General features: G+C 35.5%; 1 protein-coding gene across 2 annotated transcripts in view; it reads right to left on the reverse strand.

Moving 5' to 3' along the window:
- The window catches only part of CERT1 (ceramide transporter 1), a 91,161-nt gene that overhangs the window by 17,920 nt on the left and 54,030 nt on the right, over nucleotides 1-19,211 (reverse strand). The window contains exons 7-11 of one of the 2 annotated variants that reach the window (XM_016205244.2): nucleotides 11,010-11,167; nucleotides 8,102-8,194; nucleotides 4,098-4,184; nucleotides 874-966; nucleotides 297-374 (exon numbers count right to left, since the gene is read on the reverse strand). In XM_016205244.2, the coding sequence (XP_016060730.1) occupies nucleotides 297-374; nucleotides 874-966; nucleotides 4,098-4,184; nucleotides 8,102-8,194; nucleotides 11,010-11,167 (509 nt within the window). The remainder of the gene's footprint in view (nucleotides 1-296; nucleotides 375-873; nucleotides 967-4,097; nucleotides 4,185-8,101; nucleotides 8,195-11,009; nucleotides 11,168-19,211) is intronic. The other variant, XM_016205245.2, reaches the window with a different exon arrangement.

The following is a 19,211-nucleotide window of genomic DNA, read 5'->3' on the forward strand; positions in this document are numbered from 1 at the left end:
ATATTACATATTTAAAAACCGTATACTTTCAACTGTTTCAATTCAATTTGAAATCTTTCAGGAGTTCCTCCTATATGGCAAAATTCCAAGATACTCACAGTAGAGGATACAAAAGGCACATGCAAGCTTGATAGAGGAACTGTTTAGTAGACAAGGAAGGCCTTTTTAATGCTTTTAACTATTTGAAATTCAAAGCAAAAACAAGTGGCCTAACCAAAAGATTTCTTGGAACTGGGAAAGCAGGCTGAAATATAGCACAGAAAGACTCAAGTCCACTCTATACATTCATACAGTACCTGGGAGCTGAATCTGTGAACATCGTCAGAGGCACTGACTAGATCAATGGAAGACATGGAGGAAGAGCGACTATAGGGCTACCAGAGACAGACAAAGAAAAAACCAAGTAATCAGAACAAAGGCACAACAGAGCATTCAGTACCAACTTCCAAACACGAGATAAAGAGAGAGAACAAAGCACTATATGAAACAAGCTCGGCAGCAAGTGCTGACTCCATGCACCTATTATGTGTTATGCTCCAAAATCTTTCTAAAATGAATGTAGTGCTTTCAATAATATAATACCACTTAACCCCAAAGAAAAAAGAAACTTAATATAACTGGCTATGCTTTTGGCTATTTTGGACTAGTCATTTCCTATCCCTTTCCCCTCCCTTTCCCTTTAAATAAAAAAGAACATTATGTTCATAAGAAGGTTCCTAACTATTTTGGAGGATGTATATGGAAGAAAACATAGTACCAAAAAATCTCATTACTTAAGTTCAAGAAAAGGGAGAAAATCTATACAAAATAGTTCCATCAACAGTGAAGAACAATACAACATACACTTTCAGTAAACTCTGACGTTAGGCTTACCTTTTGGACAAATCTATGAGTCCCCACAGAAGAAAAGGCATCTCCAGATGGCATGGATGTAGGCCAATGTAACCTGACCTTCTCGCTCTGTGACTAAGAAAACACATGTTAAGATGCTAAGATTTTTAAGTGTATTTTGCTGCTAAAGAATGGTTAATATAACCTATAACCTGGAACTATCAATATTTAATTATTGAACACTTCAGTACTTAGGTGGTAGGCAGTTAAACAGACAAGAGCAGAGCAAGGACGACAGTCCAGGTAGAAGGACAGCAGGACGGAAAATGCCAGGTGCCTAGCTATGGGCAAAACTGGGAAACCAAGGACCTCACTCCCCAGGTTAACACCTTTCCTCCTTATTGCTAGTCATGCGGGTTAGACTCCCTTAGAGAGGGAAAGAACAAGGGGGGCAAGAGGATAGCCTCATAAGACTATTCATACAAGCCCCTGCATGTCCACTTCCTTAAGGATTAAGCCCCCAGGACATCAGATAATCTTAGGAACAAAGCCATGGGTCTGTTGACTACAGGGACAGAGTTTAGGTTAAACAAGGGATAATTCTAGGCCTCAGTTGTGTTTCAGCTCCAGGCCCAGAAAAGCAGCCAAACCGGACAAGTGACCCCATGGCTGACATCAGGACCAGCTGTGGTGATTAATGATCCCTGCCCTGGCACCGACAAATCAGTAGAGACCAGGACCCTGAAACAACACATCTGGAAAGCCAATGAATATTCTACTGGGATCCTCCCTGAGACTGCCAGACAAATACCCTCAAAACAGAGGACCCAGCCTGGCTCTCTCCATGGAGCACACCTGGACCTTTCCCCACCCTTACCCCCAGGCATGTTTTCCTTGCCTCTGTCTTTCCTAAGCTCCAAGGACTCTTCTTTTGCCTCTATAACTTGGTTCCTGAGCCCATTTCTTCTATGATTCACTTCTTCTATCCCTGTGACTTTCTAAATAAACTTTTGCTTGTGTTTGAGTCTTGGCTCTGAATTCTTTCTTAGCCAGAATTCAAGTACAGAGGTTGCTGAAATGAGGTCCGATCTGACTCCACAGGTCTAACACACACCTGGTGCCATTTTGCCGCCAACACTTATAAATACTTGAATGATGAAACTACTCTAAAGATATAAACCTTGCCAAATACTGACATTTTTATGTGTCCCAATTCAATCTCTTCTTTTTGGACTCCACAGTTACTAACTTAGACCATGGATCAGTTTTTTTATTTTGCTCCTAGTCAGACTCTCCAATCCCAACATGACATCATTTATGATGCCATGAATTAATCTTAACACTGCTGATTTTCTTATCCAAACTCTGCTCAGATTACTCCAGTCATTCCACCTCATCAAGGCCCCTGCACGGCTGTATCATTTGAATCAATATCAGTGTTTGCTTTGGTTACGTTCCAAAACACATATCACGTATATCTTTGTCTCCTTTCCATAAAGGTATTCATTCTGTCTTCACCCAACCGTTACATTTCTGTTAAGCTGCCACTTAACCTCTTTCTTCTTCTTCAGCTTCCCTAGTTTCTTCTTATTCAATAAATATTTACTAAACATAATGTACCAGGAACTGTGCTGTGTTGTGTGCGCGCTCATTTTCTAACTATGCAGAAGACAACTGGTAATTTCTATTCAACACAATTTGAACACAACTGCAAAGATCTCATCTCTCACTCACCACTTTTTTGTATACCTTCCCTTATGTTGGCAAATAATGTAAAACAAATAATGTAAACTCAAAACTGTCACTGAAGAATAGCTACGTAGTGGCTGTGTTGAGAGCACTGCAATATCTAACGCATACAATGAGGGAAATGATCTGAATCTTGAAACTGATTTCATGGGTTACTGACACTTATACTCTACAGCCTACCACACATACTGTAATCATCTTTGTTAAAATGACATGCTTAGTTATTAGGCAAGGAAAGTCATGGTCTGTTTAACGACTTGTTTTGTAGACTATCAGAGTGTCAAAAATAGTTTGAAATGAAGTAGGTTGTTAGCCCCATGAATATTTCTTTTTTCTAAAGCTTATAGAAGTTTTCACTGATTCTCTTCAACTCCAACTCAACCACCATGTTGCTATTTAGGAGAGTAGCATTTTAGAGCCAGAGGTATGGTGTGAGTCATCTTGTCTAACTCCTTGTGTCACAGATTAGAAAACCAAGCCCCACAGAATTTAAGTGATAAGTTTAAAGCTTCATAATTATCCAGTGGCAAAACTAAGACTAAAAGTTGTCATGACCTCAGTTCACTACTCTTCCTGTAACAACACATATTACATAAAAAAACAAAACAAAACAAAACAAAACAAAACAGAACAGTGAAGGTGGCAACCCTAAAAATGATGCTACTTTTGGCATCCAAAACTAAAGGTCATTTAGGAACTGAAAGTTCCCACTCTGAGTGTTGTGTAGCATCTTTTAGGTATAAAAAAATGAGCAATAAGCTTTATAAGTTAATGTGACATTAACTTTTTATCACTGAGTTATAGACCAGTAAATGGGCATAACAGTCATGACTGCCATAGCAATGACAGGGAATGAACATGCCAACATTTTATGCAAGTAAATCTCTAGTATAAAACCGATATACATATCATTTATTTGCAAGATGCTTCAAGTCCTAGGAAAGGTAACTAAAATTCACCCTTAAGTACTATCTAGTGGCAATACACGAAAACGGCATTGTTACAGAACTGAAGGCAAGGGATCAAATTAATCTTGAAATCAGAGTTAAAGGACTTAAGAAATGCCTTTCTTTCACTTCCAAAGAAGATGGGCATAACTGCTGTGAATTTAATCATGATAAAACACTGAGCAAAGTTAAAAGTGAGGAAGCAATGGAAGGTTAAGGTAGTGAAAACAATAAAGGAGTTAATAATAAAAACTGAATGGTACCAACAGAATAAAAATACATTCTTGGTCATCTTCCTTTTGAATTTACATGGCAATTGGTGGTTAAAAGAAATTTAAAGAGACTGTTTTACTCAGAGTAAATATATGCTTGATATTAATAGGATCATGATAAAGTTGGGTACTTCAAGGAGAACAGGCAAAATATTTTCATTTAATTTCATGTTAATTTTGCATGCTTTCTTTAAACTATCATTGGTCTTCTTTCCATTGCTTGGAAACGGATCAATGAAGGAACTGACTTCACATATCAAGGAATACCTAGGGTTAAAATTTTTAATAACAGACATACCTGTTCTTCTATTTTATCTTGTCTGTCAAGAGCAGCTTCAACAGCATCAAAGAACTCTTCTTCATTAATTAGACTGTTGGGGCCTTCCTATTCATGGAAAAAAGGTGATTTAAGAAAATGGAAAACACTGGTAATTCTGGCATTAACTCTAGGGGAAAGTTGAAAAGTGACTCAATAAACGTTTCTGAAGCAGTTAGTACACTAAGTAATATTACATAAAAGATGAGTAACATATGCTCTGTGTAGAATCATGAGTATAACAATTAATTCCTTCACTCAGTACTCATATACTTACTGCATCTTGATCAATATTGTGTTGGGGCAATTATCTAGAATAAATGACTGGTGAACTGTGGTCCATGGGCCAAATCCAGTCCACTGCTTACTTTCGTATGGACTTTAAGCTAAAAATTTCATTTTTTAAAAAATTTATCTTTATTGTTGTAAGTATTATTATGTCCATTCCCCCCCCTTGACCCCCTCCATGCCACATCTGCCCCCACCACCCAGGCCTTCCTCACACTATTATCTGTGTCCATGGGTTATGCATATACGCATGTAACTTTTTTAATTAATCTCTCCCCATCCATTCCCCCATCCCTGCCTTCCCTCTGAATGAATAACATCAACAATATTAATGACAATTACCAGATGTATTCTTATATATTTTTCAATTGAAAAATATGATGAAAAAATAGTTTATAAAATTCAAATATACATGTATGTATACGGAAGATTTTATTAATTGCTTAACAAAAAAAAGTATGAGGAAAGAAGTTGGTTTCACACATTTTCAAACATAAAGACAAAGCAATTATAATAGTTTGTGTTATGCTGTGGATAAGACCTCACAGCACATTGCACAAACTAAAATCTCTTGTCTGCATAAAGTACTGAGGTTTTTCCTCCACTGGTTGCTTTTAATTAAAAAAGTGAGTTAGAAGATAACATTAAAAATTATTGTCCTCACAGGGGATATAAAAACTTGTCCTATAAAGTGAACAGGCATAATAATGAGCCTTTTAAAGCCTATACTAGAGATATTCCAAGATGGTGGCAGATTGAGTGGGAGCTACACTGACACTCTCCTAGGATCAAACTGGAATTACAACTAAAATATAGAAAAACCATCCTGAATAATCAACTGCAACTGGAGACGAGCTGGAGAGCACTCTCATAACCAAGGAGGAAAAGGGGAGACTGCATAGAGACTGGAAGGAAGTGCAGAGGCACGAGAGGGCTGGAGGGGCTCCCACAGGCAGCAGCTGAAAGTCCAGAAGGATATCTCAGCTGTGGGGGGATTACCACTGAGAACTCTGGGGCCTAAATCCCAAGCTGGGCATCCCAGCTCAGAGCACCAGAAGTGAGAAAGGTGCCCACATAACATCTGGCCGTGAAAAAGCAGCCAGGTTTCTCTCTGCCAGGGAGATGGCTGGAAATGCAGGCACCCTCTTAAATGGTCAACACACAAAGGTTCCTGTGCAGCCACTCACCTTGGGCTCCAATGGAGGGAGGGCAGAGTGGACTAGAGCTGTGTGAGGAGAATCTCGGAGTGCTGGCTTGGGGGATAGAGCTCAGAGGGCAAATATTTGTATTCCTTTGCTGAGTCATTCCCCCATACTGCAGAGGACATCTTTCTTAGGCAGACATTTACCATCCAAGCAGCTTTTGCCGGCAGGGGTGGGGGGGAAGCAATAGCCCCACACATTGAAAACCTCTCACCCTACCCTGTGGGGATTCTACAGCCTGAGGCTCATTAAAAGACTGATAACAATCAGCCTCTGGGTGCTCTTAGTCTTTGCTTGATTTGCTTCTGGGCCCAGGGCTTGGAAAAGCAGACCTTGGTGCACATCTTGGTCCATTCCAAATGCACCCAGCCCTAGCAGAGGGAACTACAAGCTGTGACGTGCAGAAAGCTTCAAACAGGGTACTCAAGGCCAGTCACAAACAGCGTTTGACATTGGCCTACACCATAGACCATCCAAAAGTCTGGGAGTCCTAGCAGAGCTACCTAATACATAGAAGCAAATCCAAATAGGCAGCCAAAATGGGGAGACAAAAAAAAGCCCCAAGTGAAAGAACAAAAGAATTCTCCAATAGAAGAGCTAAATGAAATGGAGATAAGCAATCTACCAGGTATAGAGTTCAGAATACTGATCATAAGGATGCTCAATAGCTTGAGAAAAGATATGGAAACTATGAAGGAAATGAAGAATGCCACAGCAGAAATAAAGAATACACTGGAAGGAATAAACAGCAGATTAGCAGAAGGTGAGGATCAGATCAGCCATTTAGAAGACAGGGTAGAAAAAAAATCACTCAATCAGAGATCGAAAAAGAAAAAACAATTAAAAAACAGGAGGACAGTTTAAGGGAGCTGTGGGACAACATGAAATGTAGCAATATTCACATCATAGGAGTGCCAGAAGATCTAGAAAGTAAGCAAGGGAACTATAAGCTGTGAATAAGAGAACCTATTTGAAGAAATAATGGCAGAAAACTTCCCTAACCTGGTAAAGGAAAAAGTCACACAAGTTCAGGAGGCACAGAGAGTTCCAGGCAAGAACCCAAAGAGGTCCATGCCCAAACACATCATAAATAAAATGCCAAAAATTCAAGACAAAGAGAGAATCTTAAAGGCAACAAGAGAAAAAAAAGCAGTTATCTACAAAGAAGCTTCCATAAGGCTGTCAGCTGATTTCTCATCAGAAACTCCACAGGCCAGAAGGGAATGGCATGAAGTATTCAAGGTCATGAAAATCAAGGATCTGAAACCAAGAATACTCTATCCAGCAAGGCTATCATTCAAAATAGATGGTGAAATAGCGAGCTTCCCAACGCCCCCCCCCCAAAAAAAAAGCTAAAGGAGCTTATCACCACCAAACCAGCACTGCAAGAAATGTTAAAGGGGCTGCTGTAATAAAAAGCTGAAATAGAGAGAATGAGAAACAAAGGCATAAAGAATTAAAATGGTAATAGATAAGTACCCACCAGTAATACCCTTAAATATAAATGGATTAAATGCTCCAATCAAAACATAGGGTAGCTGAACGGATAAGAAAACAAGAACCAAATATGTGCTGTCTACAAGAGACCCCACCTCAGAACAAAAGACTCATACAGGATGAAAAAAACCCAAAAAACTTCTGGAGGACATTAAAGGAGAGATCAACAGCAATACAGTCCTAGTAGGCGACTTTAAACACACCACTGACTTTGCTGGATAGATCTTCTAGACAAAAAATCAACAAGGAAACAGAGACTCTAAATGACACACTAAATCAGATGAACTTAATTGACATTTACAGAACATTTCACCCCAAAGCTGCAGAATATACATACTCCTCAAGTGTATGTGGGGCATTCTCAAAGACAGACCACATGTTAGGACACAAAACAAGTCTCTATAAGTTCAAGAAGACTGAAATCATATCAAGCATCTTCTGGGACATTTAGACCATGGACTACTATGCAGCTATAAAAAAGAAGCATCCCTTACCCTTTGAGACAGCATGGTGGGACCTGGAGAGTATTACGCTAAGTGAAACAAGTCAGCCAGAGAAAGTATCACATGATCTTACTCATATGTGAAATCTAACAAACAAAATGAACTGATGAACAAAACAGATCCAGAGACACAGAAGCATGGAACAGACTGATGAATCTGAGGGAAGGCAGGAGTGGGGGGGGGGGGGAGGGAGAATAACCTAAGAACTTACATGCATGTATGCATAACCCATGGACACAGACAGTGTGGTGAAGGCCTGGAGGGGAGGGGGGTGCAGGGTGGAGGGGTTCAATGGGGGGGGGGTAAAGGGACATTTGTAATACTTTCAACAATAAATTAAAACAAACAAAAAACCCCCAAAATTAAATAAATAAAAAGGGAAAGAGGATACTGTGGTGAAAAAAACCCCCACAAAAGTATAATTTAAAAATCAGTCACTTTTGTGATGGGGATGCCTATGTGTTTTTCTTTCTAAGATCAAAATATAACTTCATACCTCATAATCTGGTCCTCCAAAGTGGGATTTTTTCTTTAGTTCCGTCATGGCATTTTTGTATGCTTCCTCTGTTCTTCTTCTTTTCTCCATTTCCTATTTTTAAAAGAAAGCAAGTGAAAAATTTATCATTTGAAGTGGGAATTCTCTCTGCGTTTCACTGAAATTTTATGATTTGGCCAAAAAATAACTCTACTCCTATGGAAAATGAGTATTATTTGGGGCTATATATTATATACCAGCTACCATTTAAATCACCACTAAAATCACCTAATAGGTAGGTTATGTATTTAAATGGATTAAGTATATTCATGTGTTTGTTTCCCTCAAATAAAAGCATATTTACTTTGTTATAAAGAAAACAAAACAAGAAACAAGTAATGAATGCCAGGAAGAAAATAACTCAAGTGGAATCAATGAATGCTAAAATATATTTTAAGAAAGAAATTTCTTGTACTTTGCCACTGCTGGTTAAAACTATTTTAGAGCTGAAAAAGAACCAAGTTCTACTTACACCCTCTCTTTTTATAAATACTGTCTACAGCTCTAAGAGGTTAAAAGACCCAAGGGTCAACACTTAAAAGGTTGGTCCTGGCACCAATCTCACACTTATTTCTACAACAATTAGTTGCACTATGTCAAATCTAATACTGAAGTCCAACAAGTTTATAAAGAACCTCATGCCTTTATTCAAATGCCTTACCTCAAATACTTAAGGGCTAAAAAGTCCACACTGAACTCACACAAAACTAACTACTTCCAAGTGCCCTCTTTTGAAATAAAGCTATTGCAAATCAATGAATTAGTTCATTAATCCAAAGACTAACTGCTTATTGCATACTCAAGAGAAAATGGGACTACAGACCCACCAAAATGGCTAAAAATTAAAAAACAAAACACCCACAAAAAAACCAACAATATTAAGTGTTGACAAGTGTGAAGAGCAACTGGAATTCTCATCTATTGCTGGTAGGAGTTTAAACTGACATAAACACTTTAGAAAATTGTTTGTCAATATTCACTAAAGTTAAGCATATACCCGATGAATCAACAATTGTACTCCTAGACATATGCCTAAGAGAAATGAGAGTATATGTCCACCAAAAGATATGTACAAGAATGTTCACAGTAGTGTTATTCATAATAGACAAAATATAAAAACCTAAATGTCCATCAACAGGAAAAAAGGATAATCAAAATGAAGTCAAACAATGAAAATTCATCGTAACTACCACTAAAGGTAACAACATGAGTGAATCTCACAGTCAATGTTGGGGTGGGGAGGGAAGACAGACACAAGAGTGTGTATTGTATGATTCCATTTATATGATGTCCAAGAACAGACAAAATTAATCGACGATGAAATCAGAACTGTAGTTACCTCTTGAGGTGGTGGTATGACTAGGTAGGGAAATGAAGGAACCTTCTGCTATAAAAGTTCTGTATGTTGATCTGAGTGGTGGTTACAGGGGTATATACAAATGTACAAAAATCATCAAGCAGTACACTTAAGATTGGTGCACTTCACTATATGTATTAACATATCTTAATTAAAAAATGAACAAAACAAAAACACATAGCACACCAATATTAAAAAAAAGACTTAGGGGAAAGCGAAAAAGCATGCGAAATTTCACATAGGTGAGTCTATTAATGTAAGCAAACATCTTAAATGAATAGAATATTTTTAGGCAGTGTGTTAGATATGACTGAAGATGATCCCTTAGTGAAGGACAAAGAGACTAAAACAAAAAGTTTTAAATAAACTAGTCTAGATGAGTTGAATGATTTTCTTGAACCATTAGTCTAATAGATTTAAGGGGTTGTCCTGTTTTCTCACTGCATTATTTTTCGTGTGTACAGGGAATCTTCCAAAAATTCAGCTTGATACACATTAGTATAGAGTTGAAATCTCTGAATATAAAATAGTTTGACTCCAGAAGACTAATGAAATGTTTGTACCTTAAATGGATGTTTTTATTTCCTATTTTTAGAGTACATATTTTGTTAGTATGGCTTACTGCACTTGAGAATTCTAACCAATTTTCTTCTCTTCTAAACATGGGTACCTTTTTAAATACACTGTGACATTCAAATCATATGGCCATTCTGCCATTATATCAGTGACGATACTGCTTTCTTTAGTATCCTGTTCAAACTGATACATTCAAATACTACAAGCAATACGATTTGCTGACAAGTAAGATTTTGACTGATGTCTGGCCTAGAATCCAGAGCTGAAATATAGCAAACAGTAAAATTCTTCTAATTCTGCTACTTAACATCTCTGGACAAGTCCTCTTCTATAAAATAGTGGCATGTTTCAGTTCTAACATTTCACTATTTTATTATGTTGAATTATAAACAGAAATATTCCTACTAAACAAATTCACTAAGCCACACATTACACTAGAAACTAAATACTCATTTTGTAATATTATTAGTGTGGTAGTTTACACGAAAGTCAGCAAAGGTGAACAGGAAACAAATGCTTAATGAACCATATAATGTATGTTGAATGATATCACAATGACCTTGGAAAGTATACATGGTTATGAATGCAGTAAGTTAATATGTTTTAACTTTATAAATTGGTGTTTAAGTTAGTTTATATATCTTAAATGCAGTTTCATATATCATACAATAAAGCTGGATAATGTAAAATGGCTCATTCCAAAGCATTACTGTTATCACTATGAAAATGTTATTAAAATCCTATCAAGAATGCATATTGTACAGCAACTGAATATTTAACTGATGAATCTCATTAGGAAATTGAGGATAAGATACCCACAGTTTCAGAGAAGTACCACCTGTTACTTCTATCAATCCCAATGGATTTTTCCCTAACAAGTTAGTTTAAATATTTAATCCATATATAAAACTCAAAAGAAAGAAAAACTAGTCTTACCTTATCCATTCTCTTTTGCCAGCTGTCCTCACGTTTTACCATTAGTTCAATACAATGAGAAAGTGTAGCAAGGATTCCAGCAGTAGTTGCTTTAAAAGTTATTGCCTCCCCTTTAAAGTCTATACCATTAATTCCTTTTGGTGTTACCTGTGGAAATGCTGAAAAAGAAAATTATTCACTGAAAATCTTTCTAATGAAAAAATAATTCTTCACAATTAAAAATTTAAAATTGTTTAAAAAACCAGCAAATCAGCCCTGGCTGCTGTGGCTCAGTTGGTTGGAGTGTCGTGCTGTACACCAGAAGGTGGCAGGTTCAATTTCCAGTCAGGGCACATACCCAGGTTTCCGGTTTGATCCCTGATTGGGGCACATCTGGGAGGCAGCCGACTGATGTGTCTTTCTCTCTCCCCCTTTCTCTCTCTAAAATAAAGAAAACAAAACAAAACCAAAAAACCCTACAAAAACCTAGCAAATCAGAACAGATTTTCAGAATTTCCTTCCTGTTGACCAACATTTAAAAATGTCCATCCATACTCTATCAGCCAAGAAGCTTGTGGCAGCATATGTACTTTCAAGTCCTTTTTTCTGGATTCTGCTTCTTGAAATCTATTTGCTGTGCTGCATCCAGTGAATAAAGTGGTAAGAGTAATGCTTTAATAATAACACTCTGACAACTTAGAGCAGGACCTAATTATGGCAAGACCAATGCATATGTTAGTTTTTTATGTTTACATTTTATAATATTCAGAGTTATCTTTGAATGAAATGAAAAAATCTTAAAATTCACAAGATGCAAACAAGAGAACATACTATCTTACACTCTTAGCTAATAAGAAACCATTGCAATAGAACTCATAAATAAAATATTTCTAACTTTAAAAACTCTATGTAGATATGACAGTAAAGGTACAATCCATAAAAGAACAAATTGAGAAACTACTTCATCAAAATTTAAAATTTCTGCTTAAGGCACAGTTAAAAGAATGAAAATAGCAATTGTGTGAGATAAGTCTAGTGATCTAATATACAGCATGATGACCACAATTAATAATACTGCACTGAATACTAGAAATTTAAGACAGTAGATTTCAGATGCTCTCATCACCAAAAAGAGTAACTATGTGAGATGATGTTAATTAGTTTGACCACAGTAACGACTTCGCTATGTACACCTTAACTGGGAGAAAATCTTTATAAAGCCTATATCTGATAAAGAACTTGTATTCATATACATATATATAGAGTTTATATTAATACAGAATATTAATATAGCCTATACTACAATATAGCATATTGTAACCTCCAAACTCAACAATAAGAAAATATATACCTAACTGTAAAAAATTGGACAGAAGATTTAAATGAACACTTCACCAAAGAAGAGACAGGGTGCCAAGTAAATACATGCAAAAATGCTCAATACCATTAGTTACCACGGGAATGCAAGTTAAAAACCACAGTGAGATAGCCCTACACATCTATTAGAAGACTAAAATTTTAAAAGACTGATAATGCCAAGTGTTGGTCGGGTTTTGGAGGAATTGGGACTCTCACATATGGCTGGTGAAATATACTTTGGCAGTTTCTTGAAAAGTTAAACAGACTCCTACCATATGATTTAGCCATTCCACTCCTAAACATTTACCCCAAAGAAATAAAACATATGTCCATAAAAAGATTTGTACATGAATGTTCACAGCAGCATTATCTGTACTAGCCAAAAGCTATAAACAAACCAAATGTCCACCAAGAGATGAGTGAACACACAAACTGTGGTGTATCAACACAAGGGATTACTACCCAGCAATAAAACAATAACAAGAAGTAGAATATACATGAGAGAATAGTGACTAATTTCAAACTAAAAAAGAAGCCAGGCCAAAAATAACCCCACAAACTTGTTTAAGTCCATTTGCATTAAACTCTAGAAAATGCAAACTAACCTATAGTGACAGAAAGAGATCAGTGGTTGTTGGGGAAGAAAGGGGTGTTGACAAAGGGGATGGAGGAAACTTTTTGAGGGTGATGGATACAATAATGATCTTGATTGTAGTGATAACACCATACCATCAAAACTTACCAAATCATACATTTAAATAAGTGCAGTTTATTGTATGTTAATTGTATCTCAATAAAGCTGTTAAAAACATATTTTATTCTTATATTTTCTGAAAATCCTTTCTATCATTGTAACTTCTATATATTTTTTATCATTCTTACCAAGATTGTGGTTTTACTATCAACTACTGTTTTTTATTAATAATCAACTTAGAAATTAAAGTCATCTGTGTCCTATATAAGACAATGCCTGCTAAATGCTTGCTAATTTATATACTTAAGAGTCAGTACAAGATGAAAGAGGAACATAAGATTGTCTTTGAAAAAAACTCTAGCAATAGAGAAATGTATCTCTTCAGCTGCACTTACTACTTTCAGAAGCAGCCACCTGAAATCCTTTTCAGAATGATACAGGGGTTATGTAACAGATTTTAAGCTTTCAAACAGTTGGTATTTTCAGCATTACTTAGTGTTTCACACATGGTAAGGTCTCTGAAATAAACTTCTCTCATGTTATATTCTGTTAGGAAATGAAAGTATGAAGACAAAACCTTATCTTAATTTGTCATCCAGTGGGCTCCTCTAAGTATTGGTTACTTTGATTTTTGCTCCAAGTCTCTTATACCTTATATTGTAAAACTATATTAATCTTGATGGAAAAACTTAAGCAAAACCCCAAGGTACTTGATAATTTTAGATGAGTGTACTTATCTAATGTCTCAGCTGAAAACAAGGGAAAGATCACCTTAAAGAGACAAGGTGACATGCCCACAGGGAAAATGATACACTTTAGTAAAAGGAAGTTGAAAATATGTGAATGTAACCATGTATATAAAAGGCAAAAATGAAAGAAATTACAAAATAATCTATACATCTAGATTTTAAGTACTTAAGTTCCAAAGATTATCATTCAGATTTATACTTCTTTCAGCTGACCTGTAACTTTACACACTTAAAAAAAATCTTTTAAAGGTACTAACAATCAGACAATCAAAGAAGCTTTAAGGTAACATCAACATGTCAAAAATAAAAACAAATGCTGACAGAAGCTGAGAGATTTGTAATCCCTTCATTTCATTAACACTCTCATTTCATTAACACTATTTTGAATAGTAGATAACCTAAGAGAGAATCCCCCCAGTTTCTGTGCTGAGGAGTTTTTCATTTCCCCACATAAAGTATTCCAAATGACTGTGTGCTCACGTGCACCAGCCCCCCACAGGGACAGAAAAAAATTGGTGGACAAATCCTTCTGAACAAGATGGCAACTTTATTTAAATCTCTCCTCACCTAACTACTATGATTCTGATATCAATTATACTAGGGTCAACAATCAGTTGGTTTGGGACTACTGGCTATTATAAATATGATTATTCTAACAAAATAAGTTACAGCTGGCTAAAAACTATATTTAAAATAATCTCACATGAAAAAAATCTATGATCCAAAAAGGGAATGAAAAGTAATCTGCAGTCTTAATTCTTTGCTTAGACAGTCTAGAAACCTATGCACACAAACTAAACAGGGGAAAGGGACACACAGTGCTCATGCTTCCAAGTAATGCATGCTCCAGTAACACTCGAATTTCCTCAGTGAGTTTCATCAACTCTATGAAATTAATCTCACCCCAATAAATTCAATTAAAAAAAAAGAGTAAATATACCTTGATTTAATCAGTTGATATTTACCATCATTATTCTATATAGATGACATGACAAAAATATTCATGTGTATTACTTACAAAACAGGAATAGATTTAAGTTAGAAAACTGGTCAGAAAACATGGTTAGAAATATAGTTAAACAGGAGCAACTGGAAAATGTAGCAGAAATCAAATGACCATCTTCAATATTTAATACAATTTAATCATAAGACATGAGAATTTAAAAATTGAAAATTTTTTACTTTAGATTGACTTAAACTAGAAGCCAAAGATCTAATCATATTTTTTAGTCTTTTTAAAAGTAAGTTTTATTGAGATATAATTCACATATCATAAAATTTAACAAGTATAATTAAATGAGTTTTAGTATATTCATAGAGTTGTACAAGCATCATTAGAATCAACTTTAGGTCATTTTTATGAGCCATCACTTAAAGTCCCATACACATTAGCAATCACTTTCCGTTTTCCCCAACCCCACCACCACCTGCCCCAAGCCTTAGACAACGACTAATTTACTTTCTGCCTCTATGATTTGCCTCTGAGTATTTCATATAAGTGGACTGTTAGTCTTTTGTAACTGGCTTCTTCCATTTAGCACATTTTCAAGGTTCATCCATGTTACAGCAGGTATCAGTATATTATTCTTATATATAGCTTAAAAATGTTCCACTGCATGGTTATATCACATTTTCATTCATTAGTAGATGAACAATTTGGGTTATTTCCACATTCCGACTGTTATGAATAATGCTGCAATGGACATTCATGTACAACTTTTTATACGAATGTATGTTTTCATTTCTCCTGAATATATACCAAGGAGTGAAAATGCTAGGTCAAATGGTAACTCATATGTTTAACTTGTTGAGGAATTGCTGAACTGTTTTCCAAAGCAGCTGCATATAAGGGTTCTAATTTCCCCACATCCTTACCAACACTTGTTATTGTATTTCTTTCTGATAGCAGCTAGCCTAGTAGGTGTAAAGTGATAGATAACTCATTGTGGCTTTAACTTATATTTTCCTTCGGCTAATGATGTTGAGGACCTTTTCACATGCTTACTGGCCATTTGTATATCTTCTTTGGACAAATGTCTATTCATTTTTGTCCATTTTCAAGTTGATACTGTTCTATTATTAGTTAGTAAGAGTTCTTTATATAGTTTAGATACAAATCCGTATCAGACATGTAATTGGCAAATGTTTTCTCCCACTTTATAGGTTATCTTTTCACTTTTTGATGGTATCTTTTGAAGCACAGACAAAGGTCAGTTTACACTTTTCTTTTTCACTTCTAACTTTTGTTGTCTTATCTAAGAAGGCTATGCCTGAACCAAGGTCATTAAAATTTACTCTATTTATTCTAAGATCTGTATAGTCTTACCTCTTTAATTCATTTTGAGTTATTTTTTGTATCTGGTGTGCAGTAGGGGTTCAATTTCATTTTTTCCCCATGTGGATATCCAGCTGCTCAACATCCCTTGAAAAGACTATTTTTCCTCATTGAATTATCTTGGCATTCTGGTGGAAAACTGACTTATTGTAAATATGAGGGTTTATTTCTGGACTCTCAAGTCTATTCCACTGATCTATATGTCTCTTCTTATGCCAGTACCATACTTTACTGTTGCTTTTGTACTAAGTTATGAAATCAGAAGTGTGAATCTTCTAACTTTGTCCTTTTTCAAGACTGTTTTAGCTAATCCAGGTCATCTGCATTTCCGTATTGAATTATAGGATCAGCTAGTCCATTTCTGCAAAAAACTTACTTGGGATTTTGGTAACAGATGCATTAAATCTATAGGTCAATTTCGGGAATACTGAGTTCTTAACATTAAGTCTTCTGATCCATGAACATGGGACATCTTTCATTTATTTAGGTCTTCAGTTTTTTTCATGCTTTGTTATCTTCAGAGTGGAAGGTTTGTGCTTCTTTCATTAAATTTATTCCTAAGTATTTAATTCTTTTTGATGCTATTATAAATGAAATTGGTTGCTGACTTTTATTTTCACATTGTTCACTGCTAGTGTATAAAAAAAATTGATTTTTTACATTGATTTTATACCCTAGAACCTTGCTGAGATCATTTATTACCTCTAATACTTTTTTTAGTGGATTCCTTATGATTTTTCTCTATACAAGTTAATTACATCTTCAAATAGAGACAGTTTTAATTATTCCTTTTAAATCTGGATGTCTTTATTTTTCTTGCCCAGCTGTTGTGGCTAGAACCTCTAATACAATGTTGAAAAGTGGCAAGAATGCTGTCCTGGTCGGGTAGCTCAGTTGGGTAGAGTGTTGTCCCATATATCAACGTTTTGGGTTCAATCCCCAGTCAGGGAGCATACAAGAATCAACCAATGAATGCATAAATAAGTGGAACAAACTGATGTCCCTCCCTCTAAAATCAATCATCAATAAATAATTTTTTAAAAATGAACAGCTTATCTTGTTCCTGATCTTAGAAGGAAAGCATTCAGTCTGTCACCATTAAGTGTAAAGTTAATTGTGGGTTTTACATAGATACTTTTTATCAGGGTATCCATTCCTAGTTTTTTTTTAATCATGAGAGAGTATTAGATTTGGTCAAATGATCTTCAGCATCTTCTGAGATGATCACTGGTCTTGGCTTTATTCTACTGATATGATTACTACATTAATTAATATTTTTAATGTAAACTAACCTTGCATTCTGGGATAAATCCCATCTGGTCATAGTGTGTAATCTTTTTTTATATGTGGATGGATTTGGTTAACAATATTTTGAGGATTTGTATCTATATCCATAAGAGATATTGGTCTGTAGTTTTCTCGTGATATCTTTGTCTGGTTTTGGAATCAAGGTAAAACTGGCTTCTAATTTTATTTTTGGAAAGAATTTGTGAACAACTGGTATTAAGTCTTCTTTAAATGCTTGGTATAATTCACCAGTGAAGCCATCTGAGCCTGGGCTTTTCTTTGTAGAAAGTTTATTACTAATGTATCTATTTATTATTGGTCTATTTGCATTGTCTATGTCTTAAGTTAGTTTCAATAGTTTGTGTCTTTTTAGGACTTTAGGCCATTTCGCTTAAGTTATCAAAACTGTTGGCATATATTTGTTCATAGCATTCACCTATAATCCCTTTGTGTTTCTGTAATGTCAGTAATAATGTTCTCCTTTACATTTCTGATTTTAGTAATTTGAGTCTTCTCCCCCCCTCCTTTGTTTTTTTTATCAATTTAGCTAAAGGTTTATTAGTTTTATTCTTTTCAAAAACCAACTTATAATTTCATTGAATTTCTATATTGTTTATTGAGTCTCTTATTTTATAAGAAAGGTTTTTCCAGCTACAAATTTCCCTTTAAGTATTGCTTTAGCTGCAGCCTATAAATTTTGGTGTGGTGTATTTTTGCTTTCATTCACCTACATCATATTATCTTCTAATTTCCTTTGTGATTTCTTCTTTGATTCACTGGTTAGTTATGAGTTTGTTAATTTCTACATATTTGTGAATTTTCAAATTTCTGTTATGGATTTGTAATTTTAGTCCATTGTGGCTGGAGGTCATACTTTGTATGATTACAATCCTTTTAAATTAATTAAACCTTGTTTTATGACCAAGCATTAGGTCTATCCTAAAGGTTCCATGTGCAACTGAGAAGAATATATACTCTCCTATTGTTGGATGGAATGTTCTGTAGATGTCTAATAGGTCTGTTTGTTTATACTATTCAAAAATTTTATTTCCTCGGTATCTTCCTATTTGTTCTGACTGTTATTGAAAGCTGGGTATTGAAGTCTCAAACTATTACAATTTTTGTTGTTGTTGTTGTTAATCCTTACCTAAGGATATTTTTCCCATTGCTTTTCGGGGGGGGGGGGGGAGAGAAACATCAATGTGAGAGAGACACATCAACCAGCCCTGACTACCTGCAACCCAGGTACATGCCCTTGAGGAACTGAACCTGTGACCATTCAATGCACAGTCCAACACTCTAACCACTGAGCCACACCTGCTAGGGCTCAAACTATTACTACTGAATTTTTTTTTCCCTCTTCAATTTGGCTAGTTTTTGCTTCATGTACTTTGGGGCTCTATTGTTACATGGAACTATGTGTGTAATTGTTGTATCTTTTTGATGGATGAACCCTTATATCCTCATAAAATCTCCTCTTTGTCTCTAGACACATAAATTAAGATGATATAGAATATAACAAGAAAACTTATATTAGAGGTAAGAACTTTGTTCACAGAAAATAGAGGACATAGTCCTTCCACCATGACCTAGAACTCTTGAGGTCTTTAACTAAGGAAGAAGGTGCTTCCTTATCCAAAAATTTCTCCTCTGGTCTAATCTTCAAATTACTTTAATTCCCCTTCTGCTTAGGTAAGAATGTCCAGAAGTTTTACTCTTGCTTTAGTACCCACTCCCATCCTACTTTTGTAATATTCACTGTTTACTAGCTAATTCTGAATTTTTAAAACTTCAGAATA

Source organism: Miniopterus natalensis, chromosome 3 (assembly GCF_054644295.1).
Source record: "Miniopterus natalensis isolate mMinNat1 chromosome 3, mMinNat1.hap1, whole genome shotgun sequence".
Lineage (NCBI taxonomy): Eukaryota > Metazoa > Chordata > Mammalia > Chiroptera > Miniopteridae > Miniopterus > Miniopterus natalensis.